This window comes from Coregonus clupeaformis, chromosome 18 (assembly GCF_020615455.1).
Source record: "Coregonus clupeaformis isolate EN_2021a chromosome 18, ASM2061545v1, whole genome shotgun sequence".
Taxonomy (NCBI): domain Eukaryota; kingdom Metazoa; phylum Chordata; class Actinopteri; order Salmoniformes; family Salmonidae; genus Coregonus; species Coregonus clupeaformis.
In genome coordinates this window covers 17,476,810-17,487,933 of record NC_059209.1, presented here as the reverse complement: position 1 = coordinate 17,487,933, position 11,124 = coordinate 17,476,810, and the positions used below count along the sequence as shown (strand labels likewise).

The window sequence follows — 11,124 nt, the reverse complement described above, 5'->3', positions numbered from 1 at the left end:
TGGACATGAACAAGACCATCTAAGTTTCAAGGACTCTATGAAGTGATTTAGCAATAAAAAAACTATTTAATAAAGCAAAATGTAAAAATGTCACCGCAATGTCATAACATTTATATGACCACCATAACTACTCATTTGAGGTCACATCAGCCAGAGGATCCATAATAGGTTGTGGTTTTCATAGATTTGTATTATTTTGGTTCCCTTTTCTTTTTAGTCTTTCTTTAGTATTGACTGTCAAAATGACAGATTATCAACAAGGAAAAAGCAATAAATGTAGCTCATTTTAAATTTCATGACATGCTAGCAAAGAATGACACACACAAACAACAGAGTCCTGAGTTAACACAAAGTCTAACAACAGCACAAAAAGACAATTCATGAATTCAGATGGCTCACTTGCATTTCAGCATTGTAGTATACTCAGGTATATGTGAGGTTAAATGGAAGTGCTTACATAGCACTTCAATTTCACCTTTCACATACTTACATATAGGCTACTACAAATCTATCCTCAGTTTTCTTGATTATAAAACATGTACTAGAGATAGAATGGTTTGGAATTACAGTGCATGCCATTAAATCACTTAGACATTACCAAATGTCCAAAACTTGTACAAAATGTAGTATAAATGGTCACCAATACATCTGACTTCAAATTGGGGACCTTCAATGCTGCAGACATAAATGTGGATATACTTTTCTCCTGTAGCCTCCTCTAAAATATGTGACATTGGAATGATTGAAATTCTGGGACTGATAAGTGCATGATTCTGACTGGGGAGAACAGTAACCAAATGGTGACATGAAGACATTCTTAGATGATGCCATCACTGCCCTTCTTCTTTTGGCAGGTCTTCAGTAGAAGATATCCAGACACAATGAGGATGAGGAAGATAAAGAGGAAGATGAGACCAGCCCAGGCCTCGGGCCGCAGAGCCTTCCTCAGTCCCATGCTCTCCCCTGGCAACAGACTGCTCAGACTCAACATGTAACCCAGCGCCCAGCCAATAGAGGTGTCTCCTGCCTGCACAAAACAAGAAAAACAAACCATTACTGAACTCCTAAGTATATACAGTAGTCAAGGGGTACATGAAAAAGCTATATGGAAATAGCTTTTATTGCATTGAAATAGAGTCAAACATTCATAAGGTTTACTTTGCTGCTCACCTTTCTCTGAAAAGAGATCCGAGGGAAGGAGAGCTCATCAAAGCCATAGCCTTGGAGCATGAGGACCTGGATAAAGACAGAGGCTGCACAGTAATCCTGTAGACGACCCTTCTGGTCTGGGGCCTTCTCTAGCATCTGTTTATGTGGAGGGGGGGTTAGAAAAATATGACAATGTTAATTTCTCAGAATTCTTAGTATTCCTCTGTTGTTCACTTTTCTGGTGGGAGGAGCTATAAGAGGACGGGCTCATTGCAATGGCTGGAAAGGGGTCTATGGAACGGAGTCAAACACATTGTTTCCATTGATTCCATTCCAGACAGAACAAATTCAATTAAATGTACAGTATTATATAGAGCCATGATTGCATGGAACTCCCTTCCATCTCATATAGCGCAAGTGAACAGCAAACCTAGTTTAAAAAAACAAATAAAGCAACACCAAGTGCTCAGAAAGCATCCAAAATGCTAGCAATGGAATAAAATTCCCTGATTATTAGATCAGATCTCCTTTCACTCAGATTATAATCCTGTGCAGTGCCTGCTACCCTCCAGGGAACGTAATTAAGGCTCACTCTCACAGCCTAAGTAGATATATTCTTCCCAGCATTCAACATTCGTGAGAACATCCACCCTCTAATGTTATTTTACTCAGTTGCTGTAATATGAGATTCACTGTACACTCTTAGAAAAAAAGGTCTCCAAAAGGGTTCTTCGGCTGTCCCCATAGGATAACCCTTTTTGGTTCCAGGTAGGACCCTTTTTGGTTCCAGGAGGAACCCTTTTGGTTCCATGTAAAACCCTCTGTGGAAAGGGTTCTACCTGGAACCTAAAAGGCCTCTATCTGGAACCTAAAGCGTTTCACCTGGAACCAAGGTTCTTCAAAGTTTTCCCCACGGGGACAGCCGAATAACCCTTTTAGGTTCTAGATAGCACCTTTTTTCCCCTAAGTGTACTGCGAAAATGTGAAAATAAGAGAATGCGCTTTAGAGCAAGAAAACCATTGTTTGCAACTAAAGTATATTACATAGATACATTGTCTAAGAATAGCCTGAGTCAGTCAGCTGAGCCCAGCAGTTCAGTACAGTACTTCCTGATAGCTCATGTTGCAGACAGTGCGGGTGGCTCCCTCCAGTAGAGTGGGGGATGTTACAGTGATGCCAGTGGTGCTCTGCAGGAAGACATGAGTGTAGAAGAAGGCAGAGAAGGCCTGAGGAGAGGAAGATACAATCAGCCCCTTGAGATCAGAGCAATACCCAGAGGATTAGCCTGTCTAATTAATCTCATGAGGCTGTGGGATTGTCGTCTGTATGCGATGGCATAGTGACATAGCCTATGAATGAAAACAGAACAAAACCCTATTGTTCTGACCAAATGTCTGCAAATAGATACTTGCCTGAAAGGAAATCAATCAATGTTATTGTTAAATAGCTTGTACCAAAGTACATACTGTAACTAAATACTAGGATACCGTGTACATTTGAAAGAAAATGGGATCTATTGTGAGAAACAGTGAACCATAGATTGATCCTATGATTGATCCTAAAGTGCGTTCCATGCAGGGGATCCTCCTCACCATGAAGCTGCCAGTGACGTTGGGCTGAAAGACTCCATCAAAGGAGCACTTGGAAAAAGAGCACCTGTCAAAGGAGAAAATCTTGGACATGTTGCCCAGGCAGTGCTGGTAATGCCCAGTGCCAATCACTGTCAGGGGGTCCTGGGGGCTGTAGGGAGTGGGCCTTTGGTCTGCCGTACATGGGGAGTCAAACACCTTGTCCAGCTTCATGGAGACATTGAAACCTGCTGGATAGCAGGGGTGTGATACATGGGGCCCAGTGCCTTGAGTCTGAGAGACAGAGGAGACAAAAAGCATACCTCTGTAGCCATATCCTCATGATAAATGGCTATAAGCTGCCTGCAGTGGAGGCTGCTGAGGGGAGGACGGCTCAGAATAATGGCTGGAATGGAGCGAATATAATGGCATCAAACACATGGAAACCATGTGTTTGATGTATTTGATACCATTACACTAATTCCACTCCAGCCATTACAACGAGCCCGTACTCCCCAATTAAGGTGCCACCAACCTCCTGTGATATCCCGTATTTGAGCCTAACATTGTTCTATGTTTTTACAATCATTATGCACTTTGGTTTGTGATGTACTCAATCATTCTGTGTTTGTAATGCTACTGTATTTTAGGAGAATGTTTGTTACCTTGACCAAGTGAGCCAGCAGTCTGCGTAAGACCTGGTCCCTGCCGTAGCACAGGAAGCTCTGTGTGTATAGGTGGTAGTCTCTACCGTAAAGATGCAGCTCCATGACGTTACTCTTGTCCTCCACCATGTCTGCGGTCTCGAAGGTAATCTGAGTGGAGGCGCCTCCGAAGTCCAGAGCACCCACTGTGTCTCTGCCAGGACTAAGCCAATGCCCCACAAAGCCATACTAAGTGACAAAATAAAGAATGAGAAGGAAATTAAATGAGAGCCAGTTGGTCTTGAGAAACAATGAAAACAAACCAATGTTTCCTATTCATCATTCCTCAACATTGCCAACACTGCTTAACATTCATTCCTAAGTGTTCTTGAATGGCTCTGATGCGGACTCTGAAACTTCACCTTGATAAAGTTCTCTAACAGGTAGTTGACAGTGACCCAGCCATATGCCCCCTCCTCCTGTCCACTCAAGATGGTCGCTCCTCTGAAGTCGAAAGGATAAGTATGCAGCTTGCTGCCTAGTTCCTTCAGTATCTTCTCTGACTCTGTGGGGTTGGATATACTGTGGGAAAGAGAGAGGAAATAGGGACAGAACTAGACAATAATTTCTATCAAAATGTTGTCATTATCCAAGTAAGTATAAAGCCATTCATTAATCATTCTAATGTGATAGCTCACATTATCCATGAATGGAAGATGCTATTATACTGTGTATCCAGTGGCGACCTGTCATTCAGGGCAGGTGGGGCAGAGTCCCATCTGTCTTGAGCCCCACATTTCTTTTTTTTTTGGGCTTGCCTATTTTGCATGTTAATTTGGCATTAATACGTGTCACATTTCAGTTTGCAAACAATGTAAAAAAATAAATCATTGAATTCATAAAGCCGCTTTCTTGAGTAAGGCAGCTCCAAAATGCAGGTGTTTCAGCCTAGCTCAGTGCTTTCTGTGGTGGTGGGGCAGCCAGCGGAAAATACGGAGCGTAGGTGTTGGTAATGTTCTCTAGTTGCGCCGTGATTGGTTCAGTGTTCTGTCACTCATGGGGACACTAGTCACCGCCAAGTCTAAGGGTAGAGCTCGAAAATTCAAGCCCCTTGGGTGCTGCCATAGAGTTACATTAGAAGTGCCCATCCAAGAAGGCTCAAGGTCATTGTCCACAGATAAAATGACGTCAAATCATGTTATATCTACAGTAGCTTTGATTGGACTGATCATGTCAACATCATACTTTCAAAATCTTAGCTAGCAGTCATCATCATGAATCAAGTCCACAATCTACTGGCAAATCCTTTTTAATCCTTGTCATATGAAGAGAAATAATGAAGAGAAATTATAGATAAAACAAATCGGTGCTCATCGGCCATTGGACACAAACATTACACAACAAGTTGGAAATCGCAAATTCAACAATGAGTGGTTTGGAAGGTATCAGTGGCTAACTGCAAGCATTGCAAAGCAATCACTAGCCTGCTATTCAGTGGAGTGGCTGTGTGGTCCCAAGTCTGGGATTAAGGGTCTCTTTTCCAAGGTTAAAATGATAAACATTCAACATTGGCCATGCTGTCAATGAAGCATGATTTGTGCCGCGCTCAAAACAACTGTTAACTTGGAACTGCGAAATCTGAATTCAGTGTGTTCAAGACAACTGGGAACTCAGGAAAAAACTAGCTCAGAAGGGGGAAAATACGTTTTGAACAGTCATCCAACTCGGAATTGTAAATCGGGAACTTGGGCCTCTTTCTAGAGCTACGACCTGAAGATCACTGACGTCATCATGATTCAACCTTGTTTTTTTTCAGAGTTCCCAGTTATCTTGAAAGCACCATAAATCCAGAGAATGCCAGACTTTGATGACAAAGTTTGATGACAAAATCTGCCCACGAAGGACCGCCGCGCCACCTTCCTGTTCAAGTGAGCACAGCACAACAAGGTGAGTCCAAAAATGTCCTGTATGCCGCTGCATAAATGATGTAATATGCCAGGGAGATATGTATACTGTAGCTAAGAAAGTAATACTAAGTGTATGTTGTGTAGTAAGCTGTTAGTAGCCCATGTGTCTTACCCTATTTTCCCCTGTTAATTTTACCTACTGTTCTGACTTGGTGGTGCACATGTAGCCTATAACCTGTTTTAGAGAAATGTAATCATTTAATATTGCAAGAGCTTTCATTGTCTGCTTATATACCCCATTTATTTATCATACGGTTCTGACTTGGTGTACAGAGAGAACACTGTAAGAATGGCCCATGTTCTGAATTCTGTTGCTGTACATTTCAAAAGTGCTGAACAAATAGTTATATTGACTACGTCCATCCTAGCTCGCTCATTAATGTCTTAATTGAAATTACGGATTGCCTCTTATCCGCTTGTTGTCCCCTTATGCCATAGTTTGTACATCTGAATTGTCAGTAGAAACCACATTTGTATAAGCAAGTCAGCCTTATCAGCTATGTTTTTTTAATAGGCAGTAAATGAGGCTGAATGAACTGTTTCGCTGCCAGACAAGGCTCCGCTGATAGCCAGGTGTAGCAGTGCTAAGGTGTTGGGACAGCTTTATGTAGGCCCTAACAGTTTGTGGGCACCGTTATAGTGTAAGTAATGTATTGTTTAGTGTTGTGGCTTTGCTGGCATGCATCCTACATTGTTTTAGTCATGCTAAAATCGCCACTGTGTGTATCTGATCTGAAAGTACATTTAATGGTGTTTTGCCCACTCACTTCAGAAGCCTCATACCCGCTGTGGCTCCCAGATACACTGGGGTGAGGCGGTGTCTGGATTTGGGGATGTCTTTCAAAGCCTGTTCCAGACAGGGTCCCAGACTGCGCCCTGCACCCCCTCGCTCACCTGCATAGCTGGATACCCCTCCTCCTGGGTAGATATACAACAGAAAATAATAGAGTAGAATAGAAATCAGAAAATAAGTGCACGTGATTTCTGCCAATTTTGACTTGTGCCTAACCTTTTTTCTTTCATGTAAGAGAACGTGTATCTGAATGGATGGAATACAATTTCACAAGTGTTTCTATGGTAACCTGCTCAACTGAAACCAAACTTAAGTTATAGAGGAAGAAATGTAGAGGGCAACCAGCGTACATGGCATAAGAACAGGAACCTGACCACTCAGTTAAGAAACAGAATTACGCAAAAATAATTAGTGAAAGGTCACTTCTGTAATATGAATGTCTCTGACCGGTCATTCCTCAGGGAAACAGACTGAGTTCTCCATTGGAGAAGAATTATAATAATAATAATTATTATTATTATTATTGAAGTGGAAGTTTCCAGAACACTCAAACACTGGATGAGTGCCAGCCTGTCTGGCTCTGATAGACACTACTCAATTCTAAATCCACTACTAGCCCTTACCCTAGGCATTTCATGTAGATTTGGAATGGATAGTTATGCGAAATATGGTAATAGCTCCAACTTTCCCTGAAATAGGCGAGGTGGATTTTGTGTGTGTCATATCAACTTATCCAATCTCTTCAGTTCTTCAGATTTAGTGGGTGTGTTTGGGGTTGTTACCTAATTGTGTAGCAGCAAAAGCTCTCTATGCCCTCTTACCCTTGACATGACACTCGCTGTGCTGAGTGACAATGCCAGTGCCATTTTGTTTATCAGCTGGCCACTTGTAGATGTACATGGCAGTGTGGGACGAGCCAGCATCCAGGACTACTCCATACTGAAACAGACAGAACGGTTGGAAATGTCAGAGACACAGGCAAAATAGACATAAGCAACACACGTTTCAGAATTTGCCTGACAATACTACACTACTTTTTTATTTATTGTATGTCTTACACGTGTTGACATTTCAGTGCTTTTATTTTCTATGTTTGTGTTATTTCCCCTGCACAGTGAAAGGTTCCCACAGCAAAGTGTAAGTATCGCTGACCAACATCTGGTCCTTCAAAATGTTTTTCTCGTTAATACAATATGGCCACAAAAGGTCACCATAGTAACTGATGAGGACAGAAAGAAAGAAAGGATAAAAGTAACCAAAAGGGACAATAGAACATTTGCTGAATAAAAGAGGCATGGCTATCCTTTATTCTCTCTATATTTTCACCCTTTATTTTCTTGTCTTTCATCCCTTCCTTTTATGCTTCCCTTTTGAAGTTGGTTTAAAAAATGCTTTCCAGTGAGTGCTCTGAGGTTGGGTTTATTAGGCAAGATAGTGCATGTCAGAGGCACAGCATGTCTGTATCTGAACAAGTGTGCAGGCAAGGGGCATTGCACTGCCAAATTGCAGAAATGCTGGTTTCACTCATATCCAAGTTTCACTATCTGCCTGTGTCACGCCCTGGCCTTGAGAGGCCGGTCGTCTTTAGTTGGTTTGGTCAGGGCATGAGAATCTATGCTAGAAATTCTATGTTTATGTTCTAGGTATTGTATTTCTATGTTTGGCCGGGTGTGATTCCCAATCAGAGACAGCTGTCGCTCGTTGTCTCTGATTGGGGATCATACTTAAGTAGCCTGTTTGCCTACCTTAGTTGTGGGATCTTGTTCCGTGTTAGGCTTGTATGTGTTTAGTGTGAGGACCTCACGTTACGTTGTTTAGTTGAGTTAAATAAACATGTTCGCATACCATGCTGCACCTTGGTCTGACCCGTCTCTCAACGAGCGTGACAGCCTGTCTCTGACATGTCTTCATGTATAATTACATGTTAAATTTAATCTAACTTTTTAACTCCACATTATGCACATCCATAGTATAAATAACACTGCATTTGTGGTTTATTGTATTGTCTTTGTAATGGGAAATATACATAACCGGTCCGGAATGCTTTAGAGAGCATTGTTTCTACAGATTCCAAGAATGAACCGTATTCTACTGAATGGAGCATAAAATACACTGAACAAAAATATAAACACAACATGTAAACTGTTGGTCCCATGTTTCATGAGTTGAAATAAAATATCCCAGAAATGTTCCATATGCACAAAAACCTTATTTCTCTCAAATTCTGTGCACAAATTTCTTTACATCCCTATTAGTGATCATTTCTGCTTTGCCAAGATAATTAATCCACCTGACAGGTGTGGCATATCAAGAAGCTGATTAAACAGCATGATCATTACACAGGTGCACCTTGTGCTGGGGACAATAAAAGGCCACTCTAAAATGTGCAATTTTGTCGCACAACACAATGCCACAGATGTCTCAAGTTTTGAGGGAGCGTGCAATATGGGCATGCTGACTTCAGGACCAGCCACCTGGACAGCTGATGAAACTGTGGGTTTGCACAACCGAAGAATTTCTGCACAAACTGTCTCAGGGAAGCTCATCTGCGTGCTCGTCATCCTCACCAGGGTCTTGACATGACTGCAGTTCGGCATCGTAACCGACTTCAGTGGGAAAATGCTCACCTTCGATGGCCACTGGCAAGCTGGAGAAGTGTGCTCTTCATGAATGAATCCCGGTTTCAACTGTACCGGGCAGATGGCAGACAGCGTGTATGGCGTCGTGTGGGCAAGCGGTTTGCTGATGTCAACGTTGTGAACAGAGTGCCCCATGGTGGCGGGTGGGTTTTGGTATGGGCAGGCTTAAGCGACGGACAACGAACAGAATTGCATTTTATCTATGGCAATTTGAATGCACAGATACCGTGACGAGATCCTCATCTTTCAGCATGATAATGCACGGCCCCATGTCGCAAGAATCTGTAAACAATTCCTGAAAGCTGAACATTTCCCAGTTCTTCCATGGCATACATACTCATGAGACATGCCACCCATTGAGCATGTTTGGGCGTGTATGGCATCGTGTTTCATCTAGCGTCTTCTTGTTCCTGTGTACAACAGCGTGTTCCAGTGTCCGCCAATATCCAGCAACTTCGTACAGCCATTGAAGAGGAATGGGACAACATTTCACAGGCCACAATCAACAGCCTGATCAACTCTATGTGAAGGAGATGTGTCGTGCTGCATGAGGCAAATGGTGGTCACACCAGATACTGACTGGTCCACACCCCTACCTTTTTTAAAAGGTATCTGTGACCAACCGATGCATATCTGTATTCCCAGTCATGTGAAATCCATAGATTAGGGCCTGTATATCAGTAACATCTTTGAAATTGTTGCTTTTATACTTTTGTTCAGTGTAAGTCTTCAATTGAGACTATGTGCTGCAAAAATATGACAAACAATAGCTTGGATATTAATTGCAATTGTGATGCACTCCCTGCTGCAATGCATATCATCACCACTTTAGGAGTTCCACATGCTCCTTTGTGTTAAGAGGGAAAGCATCGTTAAACCCACATTCAAATCAAACAGTGGATTTTAAAAACACGGATTACATTGTGAGGAATAGCAAGTTGGTGGATGGACCCCTGATAAAAACGTTGGAATAACAGTTGGACTGTAGCTCTGGCTGGTTTCTCAGAGTGACCCCATAGTACAAAAACACAAAGCATATTGTTTACAAATATTATAGAAAACTAAATGCTATTATATCTTGTGTTGTTTGCGAAAATATTCAAAATAGGCCTATGTTTTCCTAGCCCCTATTATCGCATGCCTTTATAATAACATTATAACCAACATCTTTTCAGCTTGAAGTGAAGTCCTACAATACAGCTGTAGGCATATAGTCTACATAAAGTAACAACATTATTTGTAACAGCTTGGCACCAACTGGTGCTTTAATTAAACAACATGTGTAGTGATCAGTCTCTGCAATGATTAAGTAAGATTCTATAAAACAGTTATCACATCAGACCTAACGTTATTTTCCTCTAATTTTCTCTAGGCTATTTCGTGAAATGATTGGCCAAGCCACTCATCGACAGGTGTATGCAAATACGATCAGTACATTCATTTTCGCGCCCGTAAACATGAGAAAAGGTAACGAACGTTATTACCATGAATTGTGGAGGTTCCTTCACGTCGTCACTCGGGATGACGACCAGTAGAATCCCTGCTATTCCCAGTAGCAGGAACACGGCCGGGGCTATGACTTGACGGTACTGGGTACACATGAGGCTGCCCTGTCGCTTCTGACACATAGACCGACAGACGAGCCAAGTTGCTGTTGCCACAGCCGGTGCCAGCAAAAATAAGAATAACAGCGAACCCATGCATGAGTAAAGTGAAAGGCTTGTGTGGGAGAGAGTGCGGATGTGGGCTTGGCCAGATCCATTGTCCTATCAACACATGCCCTGAATATAAAAAATAAATAAAAAATAATAATAATTAACCCCCAGCGGTGGCAAACACACCAGTGATAAAACCTGAACTTACTCCGGATAAAATATTATTTGATTGAATGACAGTGTTGAGTAGGATGAAAATCCTTAAGGGGACCAAATATAATTGTGTTTTGGATACTCACTCAGATGGTGAGTAATATGTATCCAATGAGAATGCAAATTAAAACAGGTTATACACAATGTAATGTCTAGGCCTGCATCTGTTCTAGCTTGAAGCATAACGTGTACAGTAACCACCATAACAAACTAAAACTCTACATTTAGAAATAAAGTGAAATGTCAAACAAGGACCACTAGACCTAAGGTGTTCACTGTGAGTTGATGACATCATGTTGGTATTCACATTAGTCCTCATGTAACCTTTGTTCAGCTCAAGTGAAAACATCAGAACCATGTCCTAAAGACTAGAAGAATGCTTTCTTTTTACTCATCAATGTTCTTATCCACACTCCATTTTTTTTTGCCATTCACACCCATTACTGTTTGCTCTCTAAGAGACATTCAGGGGTAATATTAAATGCAGATTGTCAG

The 11,124-nt window shown here is 41.8% G+C and overlaps 1 protein-coding gene across 1 annotated transcript; it reads right to left on the bottom strand.

Moving 5' to 3' along the window:
- Nucleotides 1-46: 46 nt before the first annotated feature.
- LOC121551975 (ectonucleoside triphosphate diphosphohydrolase 2) lies at nt 47-10,504 on the bottom strand. Its single transcript, XM_041864658.2, has 9 exons — nt 10,246-10,504; nt 6,944-7,061; nt 6,097-6,247; nt 3,785-3,944; nt 3,384-3,611; nt 2,743-3,012; nt 2,257-2,376; nt 1,171-1,305; nt 47-1,027 (listed from the first exon to the last, which is right to left on the bottom strand). The coding sequence occupies exons 1-9, from the start codon at nt 10,459-10,461 to the stop codon at nt 818-820; spliced, it is 1,608 nt and encodes a 535-aa protein (XP_041720592.1). The 5' UTR covers nt 10,462-10,504; the 3' UTR covers nt 47-817.
- Between the last annotated feature and the right edge of the window lie 620 nt (nt 10,505-11,124).